Source organism: Falco cherrug, chromosome 8 (assembly GCF_023634085.1).
Source record: "Falco cherrug isolate bFalChe1 chromosome 8, bFalChe1.pri, whole genome shotgun sequence".
In the NCBI taxonomy this organism is placed as follows: domain Eukaryota; kingdom Metazoa; phylum Chordata; class Aves; order Falconiformes; family Falconidae; genus Falco; species Falco cherrug.
The window spans coordinates 42,036,923-42,050,053 of NC_073704.1; the positions used below are offsets into that span (position 1 = coordinate 42,036,923).

General features: G+C 47.7%; 1 protein-coding gene across 13 annotated transcripts in view; it reads left to right on the forward strand.

The window, feature by feature from the left end:
• The window catches only part of FMNL2 (formin like 2), a 152,851-nt gene that overhangs the window by 114,434 nt on the left and 25,286 nt on the right, over positions 1–13,131 (forward strand). For all 13 annotated transcript variants that reach the window (XM_055717466.1, XM_055717469.1, XM_055717465.1 and 10 more), the window contains one exon: positions 12,312–12,386. In XM_055717466.1, the coding sequence (XP_055573441.1) occupies positions 12,312–12,386 (75 nt within the window). The remainder of the gene's footprint in view (positions 1–12,311; positions 12,387–13,131) is intronic.

Here is a 13,131-nt window from a genome sequence, read left to right on the forward strand (position 1 = left end):
GAGGGACCAGACCTGTGCTATAATGTGAGCTGTGTTGTGTCTGAGGACACAGGCGATGGGCATGGGACACGGGACAGCTGCTGGCCGGCCGCTGGAGCTGGAAGGGCTGGGTGACCGTGGAGCAAGCCCTGCTGCTGCCTGACCCCAGCAGAGTACGGAGATAAGCGTTCTGCTCCCACCGGGGGAAGGTCTGCGGTCCTTTAATGCAGGCACAGAACTGGAAATTGTAGTTTGGTTCTTCCCTTTATCCATCTGGGCAAGCTGCCGGCCCGTGTCTTTCTTTGCACCTTTGTGGAGTGAAGGAGTCACAGGAGCAAATGCAGATGAGGTTGTTGTGGAGAACAATTGGGTACTAGAAGCGCTTTAAATAGGAAGAGCACTGTAAACATGCAAAGTACAATGTTATTATTCCAGGCTTAATTTCTTCTGGCTTATTACTACTCCATTGTAGAAGGAATGGGACTCGTTAAGGAGGCTGGTGTGAGGGGTTACTGGGGTTACTGGTAAGCTGGGCAAATGGCTACAGCCGAAACACCGCTGGTGGGCCAGCCCGTGCGGCACTGTGCATGTCACAGGGTGGGATGGGTGTCCTCCGGTTTGCTTTCTGCCTTCCTGACATCTTTAGCCGAGGCTTTGCTCCTTCGTTTTCTTCCAGGTGCTCTAGCACCTGTCTTTTCTCCTGCCGGCATTCAAAAATTCCCCTGTAAAGCGCTCAGTTAGACTGCCAGCATGGATTTATGCCATTCCTGCTTGTGTTTCATCATTTGCAATAGCGGAGCTGTCAGATGCAGGTGAAGCGAGCGGCTGAGGAGAGGGGATTTTACCTTTCTCAGTTCTGCATTTTGCTGTTCTTTTCTTTATCCAACTATGTTGCTTATTTCTTGCTCTGTGCTGTTGTTTTCCAGTTTCCTCCTGGGCAAGGTTTCAGTAATGGTTTCAAATTTTTGTGTTCATAACTCATTCAACTGGTATATTAAAAATCTCTGAGTTGCTGACATGTAAAGTACCCAGGGTTAGATTTCTAGCAGTATACTTCCAATTTAAATTGCTGTAAGCTCAATAATACTTGTGTGGCTTCTGTAGCTACGCATTGCAGGGCTGCCACAGCTTCTCTGTGGTTCTTTCATCAGACCCTGTGTGCATATTTAAGACAGATTCGACTCGTCGGACTAGATCTCTGCCACTCTAGCTCCTTGCCATAAAAGAACTTCAAAAGAAACCTGAACTCCTGCCTAACACTCACCCTGTAATAAACTCAGTAGGGAAAACAGGATATTTCGGACCAAATTCTGCTCTCATTTACATCGGGGTGAACATCAAATATTTCATTAGGCTTTGAGCTTTGCCCTGATGTAAATGGGAACCGAGTTTGGTTCTCAGGGTCTGACTGAGCTGGAAAACCGCAGCTGATCTGAATCTCGTCAAGAATTCTTTTGGAAAATGGCTTTTCATTTGAAAATTATTTTACAGACTAATCTTTTTTCTGGCTGGGTGCAGGATGTTCAAAGCGAGGATGGTTTGTTTTGTTGAGCTGCCTCTTGAAAATTGTTCTAGTGGCGTTCCTTCACCTGCAGTCACTGATCCTGTGCCGGGGTGGCCACTCTGTGTGGGGCGCTGGGCTCGGTGCCTTAGGGCAGGGTTAAGGTCACTTCTGCAAAAAGAAACACAGGGCGATTCTGGAGCTGCTGAGAGGTGCAACGAGGAGCCTGAAATGGGGTTGAATGAAGCTGAACTCAACAGGGAAAAAAACAACCCTGGAACTATCGTTGTGGATGGGGAATGGAGGTCAGGAGAGGGAAGGAATAGGTGGGGATGGAGGGGAGGAAAGGCAAGTGTTTCATGCAAAGTTCATTAGAGCTGAGGAAACCACACTCCATGCAGTCGCACTGGTGGTAGGAAAGACGAGCCCCTGTGTCAGGCCAGCAAGTGGCAGAGCAGTTGAATACATTTGTTACTGTTTTTTTTTTCAATTTTGCCAGAAGGCAGGAAGCGGTTACAATGAAATCCTCGTTGGTATTGTAGGGAATGAATCAGGAATTTTAAAGGAGACATCAGCACTAGTTTCTCATCTGTCTTTGCATTTCTCCTGTGTGTTCCCTGTAACGCTGGAGGAGTTTGCACATTGAGTACAGGCAGGGGATGGTTTTGGTCAGTCTGTCGTGGTGCACGAGTCTGCTCTCTGCAGCCTGCTCGGTGCCTCGGGGGCTGCTCAGCACAGACAGAAGGGCTGCTTCCAGCTCTCTGATGGAGAAACGCCCCACACGTGCACGCACCTTGGGCTTGCTCATTCCTCCCAGGCAGGCGCAGGCATCGCTGAATCGTCCTCAGTTTCCAGCCTAAATTCAGCTCATCCATTTTCATGGGGTCTCGATGTGGGTTAAACGGGAAAGAAAGTTCAAATTAAACTGCAAAGGCCCTGTCCCTGCTTGTTCCTGAGCAAGGCGGGTTTGTACACCGTCCCATGGTTCTCTTTTCGAAGATGTTAGTTTCACAGCTCTCATCACTTTTGAAGCCCAGGTGCTGCTTAGCCCCTATGTCAAGACAAGCCCCAGCGGCTCGGCTGGGTTTGTAGTTGCAGGACGGGCACTGTCGGTGTCATCAGGCCTCCAACAGCTTCCGTGATGTCCTGCAGCAGGAGCGTGCAGAGGTGCTGGAGGCAGGAGCAGGGCTTTGCCTTTGTCCAAGCGGCTCCAGGTGTGCTCCGGCCACCTGCGCTCTGCAGCTGGAAAACTCCCTTTCTCTGAGTGATGCTTGACTGAGTTCTGCTGGATATTTATGGGAAACGGTTTGGAGTTACTGTGCCACAGGTAACGCGTGGGAATAGCTGGGGCAATTGACTATTCTGTTATCTTTTTGATGCTTTCTGGCCTGTTGCCGGTTCTGTTTGCAGCCCCCTCTTACTCCCAGCACCTCACGCTGAAGGCAAACGCTGCTTAATGGGATATTGCAGCCTTGGCTGGGTGAGCTCTTCGGCACGGCCGCGACCCTGCCATTACCCACTTGCCAGTGGGCTCCCTTAGCGGTGTTCCCGGCCCTTTGTGCTTGTTTCCATGGATTTGTGAGAACTGGCCACACGGTTTTATCGGAGTTGACTGAGGTTTGTCTTGCAGGATGAGCAAATGCACTCCAGCAGGATGCCAGGGGAGGAAAAGGAGAGCAGAGTTAGCTGCAGGACAGCTTTAGGGGAGCTCCAAGGGTCACCGACCAGCTGCTGAGAGCTTGCTGCATTTAAATTGAAGGAGGCCGAGTGCACTGTTGGAAGAAAAAGATACATTTTCCTAATGCTTATTCAGAGTAGTTAATTCATTTTAATAGTGTGATTGCATGCGGGGTTATGAAGATAATTAGGCTGCTGCCTTTTACTGCCAATAATAAAACTTGGGTTTACTCTTATGTAAGTAAATATTAATTAATAATTTATTTAAAAACCCACCAATAATTAAATAAATATGTAAGTATTTACTCCCCTCACTGTCCCCTGGGAAATGCTGTTTTGAATTTGCAAAGGTGTGTTGCACTGGAGCTTGGGTACATCGGTGTCCTGGTGAGTCTGCACATGGCCATCAGAAATGGTGAGAGCCAGCAAGGTGCAAGCATGCAGCTTCTCACGCACTTCTGCTCGCTTCATGCAGACATGGTGTGGAGATGGTGCTGCTTAAACCACACATAGCCACGTGGTGGTAACTCAGGACCCTAAGCAAGCATCATTCCAAAGCTGCCATTGCTCTCTGGTGTTTCACTGACATCTTGCCACAATCAAAATGCTTGTGTTTGTTGCTGCCTTGCCAAGGAAGGATGTTTTCATGTTGATGAGTTTCTACAGATTGAGAAGATCTTTTAATCATCACTGCCATCGACTGGATACTTCTAATACACTTGTATGCCAAGAGCGAATTGTGTAGGAAATTTTTTGCTTCAGTTGGTACTAGTTAGAGGATGCAGAAGGTTTTACAGAGCTGAGGAAAAGAATATGAGGATAACCAAGCCCTCTGTTCTCATGTCAGGAGTTCTGTGGTGAGATAAAGGTGTCTTCAGCAGGCTGAAAACCCAAGCACCTTCCATCTGAGAGGGCAGCTGTACTTTCACTCAAACTCTGCCAGGTCTTGGTCCAGGAGGCATGAAACAGAGTGTGGGGAAATGTGGCTTTGCACGTGGCTGACATTTTCGACTGGGGGAAAATAAATTTTAGATGTAGCAAAATATTGAAGGGGGCAATTTCAGTGCAGTGAGCTCTGCGCAGATGCGTGTGACCTGATGTCACTTCATCGGTAGGATCACGAATGGCTGATCACTGACCATCCCCCTCTGCCAGGCGGGTGAGGAATCCCCGCAGGCTGGACCACAGCGGCGTGGTGGCCACCTGTGCAGTCACACGTGTTGGGCTGCGGCTCACACCTTGGGAAAGCAATCCCGTGGGTACAAGAGCAGTTTATAACTCGGGGTGCATTTCCCCGTCTCTTTTCTGATCTGAGTACCGAAACCCTGCATTGCTTTGCGTTCCTCTTGAAAGCGCAGTTCGTAAAGGAGTTTCTGCTTTCCCAGCTGACTTGCGTTATGTTCAACTGGAGACTGGTGTAGCATTTAACTGGGGGCAGCTTGCTCCTGGAGCCCCTTCCCAGGGAGCCTGAAGTGAGCATGGATGGGAGCCTGATAATGATGTTATCAGGGGCTGCCCTGATGGAGACCGTGGCTTGGACGCCTCAGGGTCCAGCTCTGAGCTGTGCTGTGGGTTAGGTCTGCTTCATGGTAATGTTTCTTGTGGTTGTGTGTTCCTAGTAAAAATTACATAATGCTTTGCATATTATATGTCTGTATTTGCATACATATGTATATATATGTATACATATATATATAGCCCTTTGACTTTTGGGTTAGTTTTAAGGAGCTGTTGCTTACAGTCAGAACCAGAGTCTCTCAGCCTGTTTCTCTTCAGTTGCAGCAAACATCACTGGCAGAGCCTGGAGGCAAAGGTTTTAGGGCACCATATATCTCCAGAAATACCTGCATTAGCCTAATTGCACCCAGAGCTTGGCCAGCATCGTGGGGCATCCCTGGAAAGCAGGCAGCGAGACCACCACCCGAATGAACTTCTTCCCCAGCTGAAAGACTGCATAGTCAGTTGCAGCTATCACAGCATTACCAAACCTTCACGAGGATTCTTTAGAGCTGAGGCAGAGAAATAATGTGGACAGGTGAACTGCGAGCAAGGTTATGACATTGGGTGAGAACAACCAGAAACAGAAATAACACAAAAGTTCTGGTTCAACAGAATGAAAGCTTGTTGGGGCTGAGGGCAGAAAGCTGTTTTCCAACTCGCTTGTGTCCTTGCTTCAAAAGTGAACATTTTTGTGGTATTTCTAGTTAGCTGTTTTATTTACATAGTGTACATGTTTTTAATTTACTGAAGGCGTAGCAGCCAATAAACGAATAGCTCCAGTAAATTTACAGATTTGTTAAAAAAAATTCACAACCCAACAGTGCTAATATGATTGCATAGTGAAAACAGTTATAAAGAAATTGGGTTGTTTTTTTTTTAACATATTAATTTCCTCAGCTTTAGCGAAGATCTGAAAATGACAGTTCTTGAATATACTTCACAGGACTCTGAATTAAAATTTTAAGGAGCTTAATCTTAAATCCTTCTGCAGCTTTTTGTTAATCTCCATTTTAAACATGGGAGAATTTACTTTAAAAACAATTAAATCTTTCTGGGAAAAGACCAGAGGGACTCTACCCCTCTTTTTTTTTTTTTTTTTTTTTTAAATAAGCACAATAGTAGTTTTAAAACAGATCCAAACTGAAGAGGCAAAAGAATTGACTAGGATCTGTAGTGAGACAGAAAGCCAGCCAGGAATAATCCTGGCTCTCCACAGGGAACACTTCCTGACTTTGGCTGTCACCCAGCAGAGCAGTTAAATTGCTTATTATACAAGCATATACCAAAATAACTGAATCTGGTAAGGTGAGTGTATGCTTGTGTGCTTCTCTGTATGGGAAATAATTGTACTATTTAAAAGTAAAACCAAAATTGAGGTGCTTTTCCTAAGATGAACTGTACCTTTTAAGAAACTACCTCATTTTGCTCCAAGAGAAGAAGAAATGCCAAGAAAACAAATCGGAATTCAGATAATCCAGAAGACTTTTGGGAAGCTCAGTGTCTGGTGGTTGTTCCAGGGTCTGAACTTCTCTGCGTGCTGGGGAGAGGAGAGCTGCCCTAACGTGCTGGAGAACAGGGGGCGAGAGAGGCGCGAGGTCTGACCCGCCGACGCGCCCTTTATCATCAGTTTAATTGACTTATGTGTTTGCAGCTCCGAAATATCTGACAGGTGAGAAGAATTGCAATCCCCTCGTGCAGCGCCTGGCTGGGGCTGTTAGTGCTGAGCTTACAGATGCCGGCTCCATCGGAATCACTGGGCAGCGAGCTGAAAGGGCGGGGGCACGGCAATGAACCTCATTGTTCACCTCCATCGGTTTTCACTCCGGCAAAGGGAGACAATATTGTTCAGCCCTTGATTTTCACAATGCTTAATTCAGAGTCAGATTGCTCTGTTTGAATGATGAATGGTGGCACTGAAAACAGCAGTTCTGAATTATTCTTACAGGCCATTATAATAACTCAGTACTAGAAGAAACTGTTTGCAAGTGCTGGAAAATGTAAATGCGTTTGTTGTCTTTCACACTGCAGCAGTATTTTGAGAGTGCCTTAACCCCGCTGGTAGAGAAGTAAAAGGTATTTTAACCTAGTAAGTATTAAATAACTGTTTACTTAACCAGGAACTTAGGGGAAAAGTGATTTTTTTGTTCTTCAGCAAACTGCAAAAATGTCAGCATGATCAGTCCAAACAAAGTGTCCCTGTGGAGTGCTGCTTGCTGGTGGTGGGATCTGCTGATCACAGTGGGCTGTTGTGGGGGAGAGAAAGCCGGCATTGTGCCGCCGGACAAAGGAGCACAGACAGGAGAAAAGGGTCACAAAGGGTCCGATGAATTTTTGGGTTGCATATACATCAGGGTGTTTATAACGCCACATCCAGCATGGGCTGCGTTCGTCGACACGGTGCGTCTTTGCTGTGAGATGGTGCTGCCGCTTCTCCCTCTAATGGAACTCAAGAAGTTACGGAAGGCGGAGGGAGCAGCTTAAAACAGCCTTTGGGCAACACATGGTTAGATGGTCATTTTAATGTTCACACTTACAGAAAATGTCCTGTATTGCAAAGCCTTTCCTAAGGCTTAAGTATTTTAAATTGGGTCCTCCAGAGGATTGTTTGTCCTGCCTCGAGGTCGCTGTTAGCTGCCTTTGCCATGACAGACCATATCCATCCCAAGTGCAGATGCAACCAAAATGATTTCATTTTCTATGTGGAGTTTGGGACCACCAGGCATTACCTGCTCCCCGGCACAGGGACGCTGTGTAACTCCGGGAGCTTTTCTACGAACGTGTACATTGCTGTCTCAGAGCTGTCCTCCTCTGTCCCCTGCTCTGCTGAGACCCACACTCGTGTCAGGGCAGTGGCAGTCGCTGTGGCTGGATGGGGCACTGCGTCTCACACTTAAGAGCATCCATCCTCCAGCTGTGGAGGAGGTAGCAGTCCGGCAGCTGTGTCTCATAGCGTGCTTCTGTACCGTTGGCCCACAAGCTGCAGCTCCAAAGCCTGAGCTACTGCCTGTGCTCACTGCCGTCCCTGTATGCAAGACGCTGTATTTGCTTGTGGTGGGTTTAGTTACGAGCTCCATTCTCCGGCAGAATGAGGTGGTGCTTCGTGTCGTCTGTGGCAGGAGGGTGATGGATGTGCTTTGGTCACCTTCGATTTTCAGTTTTGGCCTGGCACTGCACATGAAAACACCTTCAGTTTTTCCAAAATATCCTCGTTGTCCTTTGCAGTCTGCCCGGGTTGCCTTTCTGCCACATCTTATAGTGATGCGGCCACGTGAGCAGGAGCAACGTGAGCACTGTCGTAGTTGAACTTTGGCTCTTGGGTGGTCTGGATGTGAACTGTATGACTTGAGGGCATTGACAGGTGGACATGGATATAATCGTCGCTATGTTTTTCATAATGAATCCTTTTGCTTCCTTATCGGATTGTGTTGTACCTTTGTAACAGATCTGTGATGGGTTTACTTCGTTAGCACCCAAAGCCTTTCCAGAGACAGGACTCTTCGTGGGTGGTTTTCCATAAAGCCACATTGTTCTTCCAGAATGACGTGGGCTTAATGCAACCTAAAAAGTTTTTTTTCACAGCCTAAGTAGAGACAGAGGTTTTTATAGCTGTGGTAACCCGTTTTAATCTTGCTTCTTACACAGAATAATGCTAATAAAAGAAAGATCAGCCTTTCTTAGTCCCAGCCACCCTTCCAAATGACAGACCTTGGAAATTTATTCAAATATAAATGGCAACATATGGTTTTATGTGGTGGGATTTGATTTCAGCATTCGTCTTGGATTTTGGCCAATTTTCAGGCTGTAGGCTTCATCTACAGTTTTACTCTCTTTAATCTTCCAGGATAAATTATATCATTTCATGAAAGGCAGCTCGCTGTCTCTTGAAGCGCACATGTTCCCAGTGCTGACTCATCTGATGATAGTGTGAAATATCTGCGAGCAGCCACCGAAAGCCGCAGGTTGTTGTTGCTTTTCCTCTTGCTATCAGCTGCTGTGTCCCAGCCAGGGCTGCCCGCGTCCCGGCATCAGCAGCTCTCTGCTGGGGTACAGCACTTGGGGTTGCTCCCTAATTTAATTAGCCAGCCATAAATGGCTTGTGGTTGTTTATGTCAGCTTTTCTCATACATGTGGAATGGTTTACATTAGATTTCCCAGAAATCAGTCCTTCTGACTTTTATCGTTGAGTTGATCGTATGCACCATTGCCATGTTTGTTTCCACAATACAAGTTTATTGTTCGTGACTTTTTTTTTAAAATCTGCTCCATTTTTTCTGATGTGGGTACAAGAGGGATGCAGTTGTTTAGAGCTCAAAGTTGAGATGAACCTGCTTTTTTTCTTTTTCACATTGACTCTCAACTGTTTTGTGGGGAGGGGAGGGTATGGAGCGCGCTGACAGGATTTGCAGTTGGTTGAAGTGAAATACCAGCCCGTTTACTATGGTAGGGAAAAAATGACTTGGGATAATGACGTAGGGACGGGTGCACCTAAGCAGCCTGTGGTGCAAGTGGAGGAGAGGGTTCCTTGGTTTTGCTTGGATCACGCCCAGAGTATGCCTCCAAAATCAAATTATATTGGTGGGCAGCTGCTGCCTTTGATCCTTACAGTGCCAGTAGGTTCCTGAAACTCAGCCAGATTCTGGTTTTCTCTTTGGCTCTTCCTGATGGAGGCTGGCCTTTCCTTGGCGTTCTGTCTCGTTTCCTCCCGAAGGACACATTGCTCCTGCATGGAAGCCTGTGCATCCCAGGAGTGGTGTATGCCATAGTAGAGCTGCGTGTCTGCAGGCTCCACCCTGCAGGGAGGGCTTTTGGGGGGCTCTCGGTAAGAAGGTGCCTGGTAGGACATTCGTGGTGAGTGCCTGGAATAGGTCACATTGCAGCATGTTCAACGAACTTGAGCTTCTTCATGACAAAACGATTCCTGGTCCTGCAGGCGGAAAGCGGGGGAGCGGGATGGGATGCTGGCACGTGTGGTGCTGTGCTCTGGTGCGGAGATGCTCTGGTCCCCGCCAGACTGCGCTCTCGCTTTTAAATGCACTCTTGTGAAACCAGGAGAGTCATGCCAGAATGTTCCCGACGATCTCCCTGTTTTCCTGAGGGTGCTGCTGGCCGTTTGGGGTTTGTTGGGCCATTTGGTGGCTTTGCAGAGCCTGAGGCTGTGCCCCAGTGACGCAGGCTGTGGAGGCTCGCTCCCCTGCCCCCCGTTGTCCTTGGAGCTGCTCTAACCATCAGGAACATCTGTGTGGTCTCTGGGCTTTGCTCCTTCCAAGAGTGGGTCTGTCTGGGCTCTGGTTTACTCCAGCTTAGACCTTAACATGTGTTTTATGGACCCAGGGGACAGCCTGTGTAAAGGCATTTAATGCTTCAAAACCAATTTCAGAGCATAGGCTGCAGAGCGCGCCGAGTCCTTTGGGTTTAAGGTCAGGATAATTTGCTTGACCAGCCAGCGTAATCTGTTCTTTTCATGAGGCTGCATACATTGTTGTTTAAGTGTGTTCATTCCACCTTGTGAGTCTTTTAAGGTTCCGCTGGAAACACTTAAATACAACTTCATCACGTGTTTGTGTGCGACTTCAGTGCCTTGCCTGCCAGAGGCTGTGCGGGTAAGGGTGGCTGAGCCTGCATGGAGCCCATTACTTACAACTTGTGAGATTGTGGCCATGAATATTGATGATAACAATATCAAATAGTTCATTGTAACCAGCATCCCGTCCTCTCAGAGATCCAGGGGCAGAATTCCCATTGACGTCAGGTGCTGACCACAAATATCTGAATAATAACCCAGTTGTGGCAGTTTTGCTCAGGAGTGACAGAAGATGTATCACATACACCACAAGTATGTTTTATTCTGTCATAACCAGCAGCAGAAAGCGTGGCGAGAGGTCACCCAGCGGGCCACTGCTCATGGTGTTCTGCAGATCTCAGGATCAGCTCAGTTTAGGGCCCACTGAAGTCTGTGTGACTTCAGTGAGGTCTACTCGGTGCCTTAATCTTTGTGTAAGTACGTACTCTGAGATACAGTTAGAAAGAGGAAGCTGAGACGGCAATAGTAATGCATACTTTGTGAAGAACTTGCTTTTGGGGAGTATTTAGAAACCCCACTTGGGGATTTGCTCTCCTTGTGGGTGACACAAGCGTAGAAATACCTAGAAAGAATAGGTCCCTGCCCCAGAGAGGTTAGTTTATAAAGAAGCAGTATCCAGTGCTCCCACCAATCCTTAATTACCGCTCGCTGGCTAATTTTACATAACTACTGTGCCATGAGCTGGCTGCTAAGGGAAAGAGCAGCTGATGTCCTGGGGGATGTGCTGCTCAGAGCCTGGCGGACCCTAACAGACGGTCCTGCTGCCGTGTCCCTTGCTCCTCATCGATAGCACCCAGTGCTCCTGGGGCACTGCGTGAAGTCTGGGTAAGGAAGGAGGGAGCCTTTTGGCCTCACCGAGGGTTTTGTTCCTCAGCAGAAGGGAAGTTTCAGTCCTCCAGATGACCGGCCTCTCTTTTTCAGGACCTTTAAGAGCAAACCAGCGTCTTTCAGAGCTGCTTCTCTGCAAACAGCCAGCGTCTGCGGGGGGCGAAGCAGGGAGCAGCATTTAACACTGCGGGTGCGCGGATGTGCCTACGCAGGCATTTACCGCTTTGTTCAGCAGAGCACGCCTGTGCTCTTCCTGAATCCACTGCTCAGTTTGACACCAAAGTCCAGCAAGCGAGAACTCCTGGTGCAGGGTAGGAGAAAGCTCTCAGTGAATCTGGGAACCTGTGGGACACTTTGTCTTGCACCCATCGCCTCCCGCCTGTACTGGGATCGTAGGGCTTACTGGGGCGGCTGTGTGCGAGGCAGCTCCTGCCCCTGCCCCTGCAGCGTGGGTGTTGTTGGGTGTAATCCGTGCATGGAGGGCAGAACAAAATAACCCCGGACGATGCACCACAGAGGGAGGAGTTGCAGTTGCTCAGCTAGGGGAGGATGGGGAAATGGGTGCTCACCTCTGCTCCCTTTGGCTTTCCAACTTACATAGTATTTTGTGATTTGGTGTGGATTACTCTGGATTGTTTGTGTGCTGAGAAAAGTAGGAGTGAGCCAGAGAAGCTACTGGGAAGTTACAAGATTTAAACAATATCCCAAGACCTGCTTTGTCTTAGATTTTACTTCTCCCTGAAGTTGCCTGTGTTTCCTGCCAACACCCCTGCATTATGGCTCTGTAATTCTGACCAGCTGATAGTTACGCTGATGTATTTCATTTCTCGTTCAGCCGGTGATAATTATCTTTTTTTTCCTCCCTGTAATTTGGTCTTCTTCCTAATTACATTATATTACAGTGAAAAGCCAGCTCGGAACTGTGAGAGAGGCTGAGCCTTCCTGTGGCGTAGCCTGGTACAACTCTGTTGCTTATGTCTCTGCCATCAGTGGGTATGATTAAATTTTTAAGGGGAAAAGAGATCCAAAGAACTATGTTACAATTGTACTTGACCCCTTAGACTTGCAGTGCAGGTGTTCACATACGATTATTCAGCTGGATCTCTTATGAAGGAGAATATTTTTAACTAGAGAGGAGCCCTGGACGGAGAGGTTTTGAGCAAGCAGGTAAGCTGCTATTTAAATGTTTTTCATGCTCGCCTTCACAAGCTGTAGTTTAACACGCACGTGGTGATTCTTTTGTAGGTGTGTGGAGAGAAGCAGCGCTTTGAGAAGCTGATGGAGCACTTCCGAAATGAAGACAACAATATAGACTTTATGGTGAGTGCAATTTATCATCAGCAAACTTCAGTTTCAGCGTTTAGTGTGCCTGGTCCTGCTGCCGCAGGCAGGGTTGTATCTGCCTTCCAATCCTCGGCCTGGAATTACCGCAGTACCGTTTTTTAATATTCCAAGCTACATAATGTGCATTTCATTTTTAGCTTCCGTTCAATTCATTTATCTTCAAGAAGTGCCTTGTACCTTAGCGAAGGTAAGAGGAAAATGGCCTTTTGGTCACGCGTGCTGTTTCGCTGTGGCAAAGCAGCAGCTTCTGCAATATCAAGATGCGTATTCTGTCCGAGTGCCAGCATCCTTGGGGTCACAGACAGGGAAGTGTGGGAGACACTCACTGCAGCTGCTGTCTGGCCTTAATCTGCTGATAAATATAGCAGTAGTTTGCACCACTTTTGGTTCCTCAATGTGCATATGCATGATTATTCACCAAATCCACTTCCCCTGGAGCACAAGAGGGAACGACGAGTGAGGAAGCTCTGGCTGGCACCCGCAGACACCAGCGCCAGCTTGCATGTTGGCATCACGTGAAAGGCAGAAGCCGTGTCAGTAAGGATGAGCTCGCTGGTTAGGTGTCTGATATCAAAAACACTGCTGTATCCGATTTTTCTATGGCAAGCGAGCGCTCGTGTCAGAAGTGTGTGAAATGTAAGTTCTGTTTTTTAATGAGAAAACAAATGCTGGCATGGTCAGTGCAGTCTCCTTGCGCTGCTCGTGCTGAGGGCCTCGGATC